Raw genomic sequence first — 15,000 nt, forward strand, 5'->3', positions numbered from 1 at the left:
TCTCTGGAAAGCATCCCACACCCAAAGACCTCACTTTCCTTAACTGAACAAAGAACTGCAAAGGAAAGATATAAATACTAAATTTCTATCAAAAACATCTATTCCCCAAGATAGAAAACCCAGAATCACAACAGAAAACACTAATTTAGGATACTTTTCTGCCAATTAATGGTATTTGAGTTGAACAAGTTTTATACTATTGGACTTACAAGGCAGTGTCGTTCCATCTGTCGTAATATTATGTGTTCTTATATATACGCTTAGGATGGTAATCTTCATTTATCACAAATGAAAAGTTTAATATTTAGTCAGCATTAACTACTATCTTCCTCCTAAGGATACCGAAGGTCTTTCATGTGATCCGTTGTATTAATGGCAGTGTTTACTTATATGATTGAGGTATAGTATATTTGTATGTACATTGTATGTTTCTTCCTTATAGATTGATCCTTCTGGAGTGATGATTTTAGTGAAGGCAAGCGATGGTCAGTCAGTCCAGGTCAAGCTACAGGAGCCTCTGCAGGTAAGATGGATGAGCAATTGTGTCTCAGTTTTGTTCACATTTCAGCAAGAAACATATAAACATTTTATGTTCTTGGTAATTATACTTAAAGGGTCATACTGTATTATTTAGGATGATCATATTCATATATGAATATGATATGAATATTGCTTTTTCACATATTTGTCCTTCTCTCTCTTTCCTTGTCTCTCTAAAAGTGCAACACACAAAGAAAATATATATATATTTTTTCCAGGAAAACCTTGAAGGCCTCATAGAAATCCATGGCATTGGTCAGGGTCGTCAGGTTATGTGCCAGAGTTACGTGTCCTTTCCCATGGAATATGCCAGCACCTTCGGTGAGCATGGTGATTTTGTATGTGGAAAAGATTTAATATATTGGCAATGTGTTTGGTCAGCGTGACATTATTACTCAAATACTACTTGGTGTCTATAGTTTTGATTATTGTTTAACTCATTATCTTTCTTTTTTATATGAAATATTATTGAAATTTTATTCTTTATGATATTCAAACTTTTTGGTATGACATTAGTATACTTGCTATATAACATCTGAAAATGCATATCTAGAAATCAGAAAGAGAAGAAAGAGCTACTTCATTTACTTCTGAGTGCTTCCACAAGGGAAACTGGTATACTAGCCAATCACAAACCAACACTACCCATCAAGGAATGTGGCTTTAAAAAAAAACATTATCTTATAAACCCACTCTTGCCAATCTTAGATATAAGTAAGAACCTTATACTTTGTAAATATCTTTATTATTATTATTTTTTTTATTTTTATCTCTCTTCTTATGCAATCTCTATGCTTTCTGATATGAGTTCTTGTTTTGCAGATATGGATGCCTATGACCAAGCAATCAGACTTTTGCATTCTGTGACTCCAAATCCATGGAAATTTGACTAATTCTTCATAAATAATAATTTTGTGTCTCTTTTGTTCAAGAATGTGATTTATTTCAGAAGAAGAATTTATATTAATTTTTGTTTTCACTGGAGGAACTGGAGAAAAATTTAGGCTGTATGCCATTACAAAAATATAATGGCTAACTGTGATGTAAAGACAAATATTACAGTATTGTCAGTTTCAAAGGATAAAATAGGTTTACAAATATAAAGAAAGGATATTTGTTGTAACTTTTAAGTGGGCTAAACCATAATAAAACCATATTTTAAAAGATGTGTTACTCCTTTTCCTTCTTGAACCTAAGCATGCCAGCCATAAAATGCATTACTTTTTTATCAATGTGAAGATGCAATTAACAGGATGATTGATGTTGGATTGTTGATTATGATGATTTAGAACAGAAAAATAGGTTATTTGGACAGGTTACATTCAGCCTGTCATCACCTACCTGTTAAGTGCATCTTCATTTTGATACGAAAAATGAGTGTAGCATTTATGAATTCCTCATATATTTGAAACTCGGTGTAAGTTTAAAGATATTTTATGTGCAAATTAAGTCTGCTGTTATCTATCAACCATCTTTGAGTCACAAAAGACAAAGTTTAAGATCTGGTATATTTTTTGTCACTTTGCATCAATTAACATACAATCTACTGTGTATTAAATAATTAAATCAAGTAATCAAGTAAATGGCAATGTGTATCAGGAAAAGATCCCTATAAAAGCTGAATATTTGTTTTATATTAGATATCTTCTTTTATGTGTGTGGCTTGAATGGACAATAATCAATTAAAAGCCTAAAAGTCAATAATCTTTACATAAAGATGTACTGGAGAATAAAATATATTTTTGAGCTTGCATTCCTCCTGGTCTGTAATATTTATAAGTGAAATTTAAGGTGCCTCAATTTATTGTTAGCATAATTATTCAGTAAATGAAATAATTAAGATCTTTTATCTTAACCCATTCGCGCCGGATGACTTGCTATCATGTTCAGTGGTTTCTGGGTCAGACACCGGCGACAAGATATTTAATCAAGGCCGGTGCGCCAGGTGATAGGGCGTACAGCGCTTGGTTGCAGCTAGTGTGCCCGAGAGTCCCGAGGCGTTAGGCTTATGTGTTCGAATACCCCGGCATTCCGACCATTTAGAGCTGAAATAGCCCCGTCGTGGATGGGTTAATGGTGCCTGGACATTGAAAGTAAAAGTTATTAACCCGGTAACTCTGGGTGGCATGTATATCACACTATGATTTAAACAGTCTTGGCAATGGATAGCAAGGCATCCATGCAATGAAAGAAGTAGTGAAAAGAATGTACTTTCTTTGCTCAAAGTGTATATATATATATATATATATATATATATATATATATATATATATATATATATATATATATATATATAAGTGAATAATCATAACATGCCAAGGTGCTTCTCCGATATACCCACACTGGAGGGAGTCGGCACCAGGGGCAGATCCATCCCCACAGAAAAACTTCAGTGCCATCTCCAGGGCAGCTCATTAAACCAATAGATGAGAACAGATGCAAGGTTTGCAATAACCATGGTATGATAAAGGGGATTCAGACTCTGTGTTCTGAGTGTGGGGTGGCTCTTTGTCAGTATACTTCTCAAACAGTGGTGATGTGGTCATCTTTCTTGTTCTTAGTGTAAATGAAAAAGAAAAAAATGTTTTTTCAAAAATAGGGACTAAAACTTAGAAAAAAAAAACTGTTTTTGTCAGCCAATAAAACCATGTTGCTTCCTTTACAAAGAGTGTAATTAGCTAATATAGAGTCCATACAACAAATATCTATTACATCCTTGAGATGTAAGTGGCAAGGATTGATCTTACAATATGGTAAAAAGAAATGAATTACACAAAAGGGTTGCTAGAATTTCAAAGAGAACGTATATAAAGCTAATGAAGTGTACAACTCATCATACAGCACTGACTGATGTTGAAAATAAAATCTTGAGAAGGATAGTTATGATTGTTCCCTGGAGGGATGACCAAGTGCTCTGTACACCTGGAGTTAACAGGTTAAGGCATTATCATAGAGGCTTAAAATCCTTGCAATGGGACATTGGATGGCTGTCAAAAAGCTCATAGCATAGCCTGTACTATCATATGGTAATTATTCTGCCATGCTCTTTTACTTTGGATGGATCTGAGATAAATATATTGATAGTGGCAAAGGCTGACAATTCCAGTGATAAAGGACAGTTCTATGAAGGGGAAAGTTTTGAGTTATGAGAATCAAACTTGAGTTAAAACTGGTTTTGAATACATATATCTCTATAGAATTACCCATAAGAATATTAATGACAAATAAAAAAAAAGTATCTTAAGAAGGGCTTAAACCACCATCTCTTTGTTTACCTGCTGAGGATTCTTAGGAAAAGGGAAAAATATATAAAATTAAACAAAATTTTAACCTACATACCTTAATCTTCTAAATGATTTGTGTGTACTATTGCTATGTATATTTAAGAGCAAGGTTTTAGGAATATCCAAATGGTGTTGGGGTAATCCCCCTAAAAAGTAAAAAAAAAAAGGAAAATTATGTATCTTCCATGTGTATGCTTCAGCTTAACCCTCTCTGGACGGGTGGTACAGTACTGTACCGCTCATTCAAAAGCCCAGTGGCCGGGCGGCACAGTATTGTGCCAGCCATTCAATTGATTTAGGCCTAATAATTCGAACGCCCCGGCATTGTGACATTCAAGGCTAGAATGCCCCCGTCGTGGATGGGTTAACATGTTCTTCAGCCTTTCAATCCAAATCCTCTGGATGGCATGCATTGAAGATGGCACCTTCCTGGCCGAAACTCCGGTCGTCATGTAAGGTGACGGCACCTTTTCTTCCTCAGATTCTGGGCGTGATAAGATAAGCCCAGAATGCGAGCTTAGGCCTACGTGGTAGCCTCCCGGAAATGTATCGCGTGCCTGGGATCACTGACCCGGAGGATTTCGGTTAAGATCTGCTTTTACCCTTGGATATTATACTTTAGAGATGTTTTAGCATAACTGGAACTAAGTGAAATATACAGTTGAATGGGTGGTTAACACTTCCTTCCAGAGAATATGCATAAAAAATATAAAGATATAAAGACAGGACTGAAAAAAGAACATGAAAAAGATGGAAGGAACAATTGAGTTCAGTTCAGTTCAGACAGATATGCGAAGATGTCGCTTCGCCCGGGCTATATGCACAAGGCGGCCTGGCCTCTGCCAGCTATGAGTGTTGACTCATCTTATCTAATCTTATCTGATCATCATTGCTGAATTCAATTCAGCTCAGTTCAGAGAGATTTTGCGAAGACGTTGCTTCGCCTGGGTTGTGTGGATGGGGTAGCCCGGTCTCTATTGGCTATAAGTGCTGACTCATCTGATCATCATAACTGAACTTTTACCGTGGCGGTCGGAGTGCCTGTAGGCGCTCCAGTTGCCAGGGGTGTAGTGACAGGCATAGCCGTCTAACCAGCCCGGCGGCTGTCATCTCTGGGCCCTGCCTGAGGAAGCGAGTGTGCTCGCATTCCATCAGGTAGTGCTCTAATTTGGCGTCCGGCGCGCCACAATACTCACAGTGTCGCTCATCTTGCCCAATAGTGGGGATGATTTGCCACGCACAAGGGTAGCCTATTCTCAGTCTGTGCAGACTGACTTTAGCACACCTTGATATTCTGGGAGAGAGTATCAGCGACTCATAGCCTGTGGCGTTTGAGTACCAGCTGGCCGAGAGGGAGGTTCTCGCTTCCTCTCTGTGTCGCTGCAGGGCACCAACCTACCCTGCAACCATTGTTTTACGCCTTAGCAGTTCCCGGCTAGGATGCACCACAAGACCACTCAAGGGTTTCTTCCTGCCTTCCTCCGCTAACCTGTCAGCTACATCATTCCCTTCAATACCAACATGGCTTGGGATCCAGTTGATGATGATGCGTCTTCCCTGATCCAGGATTCTCTGAGCAATGGTGAGAATCGAGGTTACCAGGTAAACGTTATCAAGGGGTGTGCTTTGTTGCAGGCTGTCAATGGCGGCCCTAGAGTCTGTGTGTATGACAACATGCCCGTCCGTCTGGGCTGCATGGGCTAGGGCTCCCATAATAGCTACTGCCTCTGCCTGGAGCGAGGAGGCATTGTGAGTAAATAACTAGAAGCAGTGAACATATTCTGTAACTTTGCCTTAACGTGAAAGTGCACATCGTCAAGATATAGATATGCACTCTTGTGGCAAAATTTGCAATATTAACACAATATAAACAGTTATTTTACCAAATTAATCTTCCCATGTGTGATGGTCCTTGTGAGGATTTTATGAGAGACGTTACACATAAAGCAAAAGTTATGTCTTCATTCAACAAATGAGACTGCACAAATATAAGGGTTTTATTATTGTATTTAGATATTTTTGTTACAAGATTGAACAGATATAGAGAACTGACAAAGAATATTGACAATTCTTAATCATGATTTTCTTGGAATTATTTCTTTGCTCCTTGTGTACTACTAATCTTACTATGCTTCTAACCAATATAAAATCTGATTGTACTACTAGAAGAGCAATGAAACTTGATACAAAACATTTGGGATTCTCTAATTTTTACTCACATTTTATTTAGAGAAAATTTAAAGGTAAAAAAAATATTACTTTAACTTTGCATGACAATCATTTATAGGGAATCTTATCATATATAACCCCCTCTTGTGGAAATGTAATATATATATTGCTGTCTGAATAAAATTATAATAGAGATCTGAGCACTTATTCTTTCTTTGTAACAATGGTTATGTAATTATAATATGGCCACCTCAGCAGACAAATGGCCCATGGCATTAGACCTGCACACTTCAAAATATCTTGGAGTTATGTCAAGGAGCCAAAAACACCCTGTCATTAACCTGTTAAGAAAATGGGATGTGACCCTTTCTGGACATCTAAGCAAAGGGGATAAAAAAAAAAAAAGTACATAATAGTGTATTTGTGTCCAAAGACCAAGGTCCAGGGTTTTAAGTCCCTTTTGATAACAGCTTTTAATTGCAAAAGCAAAATCTTCCTTGCCTAATCTGCTAATTATTTTTTCTTTATTTACACTTAAATCATAAATCACTCACTGTCCTTCCACCTAAGAATGTGATATACAGTATTTGCAATGTAAGTATTTCCAGAAACCTCTTCCTGTAAAAACCATTAATCCTCACAATATATAAAATTCTAAAACTCTAAAATTCCTGATATTTTTGGACTGATTTTAACCCTGTCACGACGGGGCCTTGCACGTTACAATGCATAGGCCTAAATCAGTTGAATAAACGATGCCATATGGCGTCACCCAGCGAACGGGCCTTGAATGCGCAGTACCGTAGTGTACCACTCGTCCAGAGAGGGTTGAGATACTTCTGTGCTACATTGCCTCCACTTCTACCATATACTTTATTTTCCTCCTGTAGTGCTTACATTCCTGTTCTCCTCTCTTTCCTTTTCGCAATGCCCACTTACAATGTTTATCAAAACAGGTCACAGGGAAAGAGGGAGAGAGAAAGACAGACTGATATATTATGTATTCATTTGTATGTGTAAAATGCCCATAATATTCATATCCTGTAGCTGTAACTCTCATCACTATATTCTTACAAACTTTTCATGTCTCTGTGGTAGAACATATAACATGTAATATCTTTGCAATAGATAGAATAATTATACAATAAAGGCAATAGCTTATTTAAACAGTATTCCAGTGTTCATAATATTTAAAGTTTGAAGCCACTGGGAAGTAAAAAGAAACAACAGTAAGAGAGGATGATAAATTCTTATTTAATTTTAACATACATCCAGAAGTAATTAATTTACACAAGGTAAACTAATGAGCCATATAATTAAGTATAGGAAAATTGTCAATTAAATCATCTCCTAGGCTACATGTACAATATATTTTTTTGAAACTTCATATAATTTCTTGTTTTGAAATTCATATTTTTACACTTGATATCACACTGTCTACTCAAAAGAAAATTACATTCATGATATTTACAAGTAAAAATTACTTTAAATATATTACGAAACTCATAAGAAGGAAGGCATCTGAACAACAGCTATTTTTTCTGAAATCTTTTGCAATCTAAGAAATATGTCAAAATGCAAACTTTATTATCAATATGTATAAAAGAATAATAGTTCTGCTAGTTAACATCTGTCCATTTTAACTTTTGTGACAAATGAAAAAGAAAATACTTGGTACAAAGGGAAAGTTCCTGGAACCCAAGACAAAATTTTATCTACATTGAGCTTTCAATAAAAAAGGAAATGATCAAACAAAGGGTTTTGGCAATTCCTCTGTCACCTTCAAATAGACTCACAACCTGTACTTTGTTTAACCATTATTATCAATATGTCAAATATTGAAAATCAACTTGTAATTCTTTATCACAAAAAATATAAATATATATGTTTATCTCATTATATAATACTATTATACTAAAGATAAACTAAAAAGTACCAGATTTAATGCTTGTGGGTTGTGCAATAGAATATCACTTCACAGTTACTGCAGCAGATGATGATGGCACTTTGCTAACTGTATCCAGGGACATGCACTTACAGGTGCATGATGTTACAGGGCACTCTGTATGTTCCCTGAGAGAAGGTAAAGTAGATTAATAAATCATACTTCTATTTAATTTCCACTATTTCATATTGGTATGAGATGCCATATATCTGTTTTCCAACTGGAAATATCCTGTATATATAGATATCTATCAATAATTTCCTATCTGAATTATTTGCAATACATTTACATTCAACTAACTGATAGAGAAAAAATATATATACACATACTTGAACCACTCCATGAGGTGATGTGCATGTCCACCATGTCTACAAGTCTGGCACCAAGTGAACCATGAAGTGAAGTTGCTAAGTTTCCTCTTGCAAGAAGCACCATCGTTATTGGGAACATTGGACGGGCCATCAGCACCCTCTTCTACTGCCAGGCTTTTGGAAGTAGAACTTCCCCATCCCGAGGGAGTTCCCATGTGTACCAGACATAGGGAGCAGCGTGGGAGGGGCTTCTTGCAGCTTGGACAAGCTTGCATCTGAAAGATGGATTGAGAACATTGCACTCATACTGGAAGAAATGATGAATAAATTCTTCTTATAGGAAGGATAACTGTTACCTTATTTTTAGTGAAACAATGAAAAAACAAGAAATTCTGTTTACCTTAGACTTTGTGGCTGAGCCTGTCCCATATCTTGCATAAGGATTTCTAGGTCTACCAGGAGCCTGGATATAGGCTGAAATACTTTTATTGCAGAAATAACATGAGATATATATGTGCTGTGGTGGTCTCTCTGCGTATTTGTTGTGATTCATTATAACATCTAGTTGGGCTCTCTCATTCCACAGGCGCAAGCTATCTAAAAGGTTCCGGTAACTGCAAAAGATTAAACAATAAAATTAGTGTTGTAAATCTTTAGATATATTTAAATAAATCAATATTGGTGAAGGAGACAACAAGTGGATACAATGAAAATATGAATAGGCATAGCAGAAAGAATTGAATAAATCTGATGAAAATACAGAGGAAGAAATGGTACATAAGGGACAGAGAAAAAGATAAAAGGAAAGGCAAAAATAAATAAATCACTGTATGTGCTCTAATTTGTTAAATGATTATAGAAAGCATTTTAAATCCCTGTACATGTAATATGAATGGCTACCATGATATCAATAAATCAAAAATACCTGTTGACATAATGTAATACTAACATTTGTAAGTACAAGAATGTATTTATGAATAATTGGAATAAGAATTCAATATTCTGATACCATCAGTATCTTTCAAAGAAGACCTTACCTCTGTACCCAATGGCTCAATCGAGAATCCTTATTGATAACATGCTGAAGTGTGTGGATTGTGACTAATGCAACAGTTTGCACATCACCTGTAAGATCTACATACCGCTGAAGCAACTCAATGCCCTCAGGACAGAGACCTAAAACACAGAGATCATCTATGAAAATAGATTCTGAAAGAAATGGGATATGACATTTTTCATTGCTTTTACAATGTGTCATACTTTCATTTCATAATGAAAACTCTTATCCATATTCGTCTTCAATGTTACAAACTATACTGACCTGTGAGCAAGATCCCGTCAAGGTTTCCAGCCTCTGTAAGTCTTGTTTTCAGCCTTTCTAAGTACTCCATTAGTCTGGTATCACTTAAGTAATTACATGCAAATGCTACTCTATCTTGAATTGCCATATCTGTTTCTCCCTGTAAAGACAAGGAAGGATACACAGAGCAGGTTAACGACCAAGATTATAATCTTTATTATTTTCTATTAAACCTACAATAAATCATGAAAATGTTTTACTTCCTAAAGACGACATATTAATCATGTCTCAAATGAATCTATTATGAAAAGCTATCACTTCTGCTGTATATAAAATTACTCTTCTTACTAGAGAATCCACCTGTAAAATCATTTATACATGGAAAAAATGGGTTTACAAAAGGTAAATGATCTACATTGGCATTATGGCTTTGATCATTAATTTGCAAAAAATCAAATCATAAATAGCATTTTTCATGTTAATATCTTTTTTTGGTTAAAGAGAAAGGCAAACAAAACATTTTAGTACCAAATTACTTTTAAAGACTATGAGTAAGCCTGAAAATTAAATAATTTTTTTTTCTCTTTCTAAAGGGAGAAAGAAGAAAAAGTAGAAAAAAAAAAAAAAAATAGTGGATGGTCAATTACCTATTCACTTATTTTTCTTTTGAGGACACACAAATAAAGCTGGCAACATAACTGCAACATGATCTAACTGTACTGCATTATCACTTACAAGAACTGGGTCAAAAGAATCTGCATCGTCTGTGAGGAAGGCAAACATGGCACGCAGATATGGGTCAGTCAGCTGGGAACGAAGCATCATGCACGTTTCCCTCCACAGTGCTTTGCGATCTTCTGTGAATCCTGTAGGAAAACATGAGCATTAACCCTTTGCCAATGGGGCTATTTTGGCTCTAAATGGTCAAAATGCCGAGGTATTCTAATGTATAAACCTAACACCTTGGGATTCTCGGCCGCACTAGCTGTGTGCGAGTGCTTTACGCCTGATCAACCGGCGTGCTGGCCTTGACCAAATATCTCGTCCTTGGCATCTGACCCAAAGACCACTCAATGTGATATCTTGTCACCCGTCGTTAATGGGTTAATTAGTGATCACAATACATAATAAGGATAGGATGTTATAACAGCTCTCTTGGAAAATCCAATTATCTGTATTTCATTTAAGTTAATTAAATATTATAATTTTAATGAATAATATTATCATAGTAATCTGTAAAACATGAACAAGAAAGTAGATAATAACTAATAAAGACAATCTAAATGATAAAAAAAGATATATAAAGATAGGATAATGGATTAATCTTGCCTAACATAATAGCTTACCAGAAAGGGCCATAGCAGTCGAATTCAGCATTGGCTCCTTAGCTGCAGCACCCTTCTGTAAGATTTGTATTGCTTGCTTTATACGCTGGTTGAAAACAGCAACAGCAGCTGCACGTGTATAGTTTCCTGCATTCTCTAACTGAGCTAGGAAACTTGTCAGCACAGCTTCGTTCTCAAAACCCCACGAGCACAATTCCAAGGCTCTGCTGCGCTCTTCGCATCTATTGGGGGAAATACGTATTGAATGAGTTTTACCAAAATAAAATAAATATAAAAACAAACAATCATTCATGATTTCAGCCGTATATAAGAATACAAATATGCTCTTTTTACATTACTTGCTATAATTCAAATCAAAACCTCAAAGAGCAGTGATGAAAAACCAACACAAGAAAAACCTACCTGAACACTTTACACGTGGGTGGCTTCTGTAAGTCTAATCCAACCCATGGTTTGTTCACAACATCAGACATCAGTTCACCCATGGTCAGTAGACTCCTGAATAAAAATATGGAGAGGAAATGAACACAAGGAAATAAACTTCTACTCTAATATAATAAAACAATGCCACTTCTACTATTAATTTTTTGGATTACTTATGCCTGATGAGGAACTTTCACTAAAAAGTTTGAAACGTTGCTAGTTTTTCTTTTCATTTTGTGGCTGTGTTTTATTATATCTGTATTGTGCACGTTACTGTGTTTGTGTTTTTGTGATTCTTCTACTCTAAGTTTTGGTTATCTTAGCTCAAAGATAAGATACAATGGGAAGGAACTCTGTATCATTAAAAAATACATGTTAACACAATGAAACTGGTAAAAAAATAAAGTATCAATTTTCTATGAAATCCTTTTTAAAGATGTGTCTATTTCTTGTATTTACAATTGTATAAAATTTGCACAAGGACCACAGGTATATTTTATTGAAGTAATTATAATCAATTTTTTTTTCCTTTTTTTTCCTGATTATTTCCCATCTTCAACTAGGCACATATAACGGGGTCTTGTCTCATGGAAACTTGTCATATTTAGTTGTACATATTGGCTAATTTTGAATAACATATTTAAAACCAGCAATACATATTTCTAACCTATATTATCATAAAACCAAAATAGCCCCTTGATATGTCTTCAAATATATACATATATATTTTTTGCGTGTACTGCAGTTAATATGTCAAATTCATATGACATTGATAAAAGAAACAGAGAAACAAGAAAGAAAGAAAGAAACACACACACACAGAGAGAGAGAGAGAGAGAGAGAGAGAGAGAGCGCTAAATACATATAAAAACAACAACTATATTATACAATATATTAAAAATGGTTTACTTACAAAACCCCCTGATATCTGTAAGGCACTCCTCCTGGTAGTTTAAAATTACCAGAAGTCACCAGACTCCTTGCGGCATCCAACCAATTCCACAGATCTCGCAGAGACATGTCACCAGTAACTTCTCCATTTGTAGCCAAATTATCTTCCTGGATTTTTAGATGATTAAAACTGTATTAGTAAATAAACAACTGACAGGTAGCTGGTATCGAATTGTATTTGCATAGGTGATGTATGCTCTGAATTTGTAAATAATGAAAAGACATTTACTACCTACAACCTATATTACACCTGTTCCAAGAAAACGATGTACTAAAGGATTTTATATTGTAATCAAGTTCCAAAAGTCAACAAAAGACTTACATAAAGACCATACTTCTTCTGTGCTCTTGACATAATGGATATAGAAATGTCTTCGAAGTTAGAGTAAACTGGATGCTGAGAATCTAGGTAGTATAGAGTTTTCTTCCCATGAGTCCACATTAAAGAACTTGATGTTGAGGAAGACCAGTTGAGGGTTATTCTCTCTTGGACGTAATAGTCTATGAGCTTCCCTGTAATAAGAGAATAAAAATATTTAAGACCTTATTTTCTCTTAAAAAGAACACTGTTGATTCAACATTGCATATACTTCACACTGTTAGTAAAGCCAACTTCTCTGCACAGAGAGCTTTAAACTTTAAAGTATCTCAAAGAGCACAATACGAAACCTGTGTAAGAAGCAGTTAGGATTCTATTTTCATGCGTTGGGTGCCAAGAAAAGGCTGAAATTGATGTGTTGGAATCTGTGTTGATTGATCTTGTGAGGACAGCTGGCTCTTGCTCTTCTCCACCCATATTGTATTGTAGGATGTCATAAATGCGGACTGCGGCACTGTCTCGGCTCAGAGATGCCAGAAGCCCAACCCTTTCAAGAAAATGGACCCAATATATATCCATTCATTACATCAACATGAAGATATTGTAAAAAAAAATACAACAACAGCATAACAGATGATGAATAAGCTTTGGGATAAGTTTTAATTTAGTTTTCTAACTATCACAATGCACAATATGAGCATTAGGATAATTGTATTCAAAATATCATATTCAATTCATGATAATATACTGTATTCAAAATAATAATGTGAATATTTAGGTAACTGGGCTCTAATGTTTTTTTGCAAGAAAAATCAATAATCATTCAGGTCTGCTAAAATAGTGTTTAGGAGGGATTTCCTGCTCTTAACTACTGCTTTCTCCCTACTCAAGCAAATCTATGAGGACTAAGACTGTAACTGCTAACCTCTGGTAAACAGGTACTGTATCAGTGAAAATATGTGAACCGGATTGATATATGTGATCCTTATGATAAATGATGAAATGCAACCCAGAGCTAAAGTGAAGAAAATTAATTCAACCTCAGTTCATGAGTCTTTTCCTGTTCCTTACCTTGAAGGACACCAGGCTAACTTGGATATAGGCTTTGAAGCATCAAGGTACAGAATCGGTCGCTCAATATTTCGAATATCCCAAATGTGAACCTGAAAAAGAAAAGGCATGAGTGGCTGGGTTTTGAAAGGGTAATTGCATGGAAATGAAATTAATTATTGTACGATGCAAAGACCATAAATGAACTGAAAGAAAAATTAGAGAGATCTTTCATAGATATATCATTGCATAACAACAAAAATATATTATGAATTATCAACCTTCAATTCTAAAATCGAATTAAATATAAGACAAATGAGAACTTCAGCCCGCATATCCATATATATACAAAACAAATCTTCTTTTATCAACATCCACTATCTCAATATGCAATAGCAATTGACCTTTTAAATATAATAATCAGTATACCCATCATGATGATAAAGATAGTTTGGCCAAGTTTTGCCATCATACCAAACTATCATCCTTTATCTTCTCCCTATATATACATAATCAAAACAACAAAGAATCTATGGAGAAGAAACCAAATTTCCACATTAATGGTTGAATTCTTCTTTTTTCAGAGTGCTTGTTTCAGTGGCTGTGATGATTCAAAATCCTATTCTGAGACAAAATCCTAGTCTATGACAAATCCTATTCTGGTGAGAGCTTGGTGTGAATATCGTTTATATAATGGACTGGAAAGGAAGGGAAAGACAAGATGGAAAGAAAGAGAGAGAGAAAAAAAAAGAGAAAGAAAGAAGAAAAGTAAAGCAAGAGAGAAAACAAGAAAAAAAAAGAAAGAAGGAAAGAAAGACAGAAGAAACAGTGAAAAGTAAAAGAAAGATAGAAGGAAAGAAATAAAGAAAGCATGAATGAAGAAAGAAATGAACAAGAAATGAAGTGAAGATAAAAGATAAAAGATGAAGAAGAGAGAAAAAAACATGACCTACACCTTGTTTTATATCACTTATTGCACATTGCTCTATTTGCATAATTTATCTCATGTTTGTATCAATTTGTACAATTCATTATAACCCATAGTGGTTGTTACATTGGAAAAATGGAGTATTGTAATTAATTGGAATTAATGAAGTACACAGGCCTATCAATAAAATAAAACCAAAGAAAAGGGATGTAAAGTGAAAAGTTTTTAAACACTTAAAGGTCACTAAAGAATGACAGAGCAAAAGAACAGTGCAAGAACTAAAACATATAACAGGTAATGGTACATGGCTAAATGCCCCTCTTTAACCATGTAGGACCTGAGTCAGCCTTGGGTCATCATAACAGAGACATAACAATATGCACTCACAATATTGTAGGAATGTGAGGGTCTTTTTTTTACTAGTTTAACTATCA

At 35.1% G+C, this 15,000-nt stretch overlaps 2 protein-coding genes across 4 annotated transcripts in view; one reads left to right on the forward strand and one right to left on the reverse strand.

Moving 5' to 3' along the window:
* LOC122248003 (replication protein A 14 kDa subunit) overlaps window positions 1–1,704 on the forward strand; it is a 2,682-nt gene extending 978 nt beyond the window's left edge. Inside the window, exons 2-4 of the mRNA XM_043007746.2 lie at window positions 443–523; window positions 759–861; window positions 1,363–1,704. Of these exons, the coding sequence (XP_042863680.1) occupies window positions 443–523; window positions 759–861; window positions 1,363–1,433 (255 nt within the window). The 3' untranslated portion in view covers window positions 1,434–1,704. The remainder of the gene's footprint in view (window positions 1–442; window positions 524–758; window positions 862–1,362) is intronic.
* Window positions 1,705–7,223: 5,519 nt separating this feature from the next.
* Window positions 7,224–15,000, reverse strand: part of mio (GATOR complex protein mio) — an 18,882-nt gene continuing 11,105 nt past the window's right edge. For all 3 annotated transcript variants that reach the window (XM_043007744.2, XM_043007745.2, XM_086540863.1), the window contains exons 7-18: window positions 13,660–13,751; window positions 12,939–13,135; window positions 12,592–12,782; window positions 12,232–12,377; window positions 11,298–11,393; window positions 10,896–11,116; window positions 10,285–10,415; window positions 9,571–9,709; window positions 9,287–9,425; window positions 8,650–8,863; window positions 8,268–8,524; window positions 7,224–8,066 (exon numbers count right to left, since the gene is read on the reverse strand). In XM_043007744.2, the coding sequence (XP_042863678.1) occupies window positions 7,964–8,066; window positions 8,268–8,524; window positions 8,650–8,863; window positions 9,287–9,425; window positions 9,571–9,709; window positions 10,285–10,415; window positions 10,896–11,116; window positions 11,298–11,393; window positions 12,232–12,377; window positions 12,592–12,782; window positions 12,939–13,135; window positions 13,660–13,751 (1,926 nt within the window). In that variant the 3' untranslated portion in view covers window positions 7,224–7,963. The remainder of the gene's footprint in view (window positions 8,067–8,267; window positions 8,525–8,649; window positions 8,864–9,286; window positions 9,426–9,570; window positions 9,710–10,284; window positions 10,416–10,895; window positions 11,117–11,297; window positions 11,394–12,231; window positions 12,378–12,591; window positions 12,783–12,938; window positions 13,136–13,659; window positions 13,752–15,000) is intronic.

Source organism: Penaeus japonicus, unplaced genomic scaffold (assembly GCF_977035675.1).
Source record: "Penaeus japonicus unplaced genomic scaffold, GWHDUDI00000001_assembly GWHDUDI00000010, whole genome shotgun sequence".
NCBI classification, from domain to species: domain Eukaryota; kingdom Metazoa; phylum Arthropoda; class Malacostraca; order Decapoda; family Penaeidae; genus Penaeus; species Penaeus japonicus.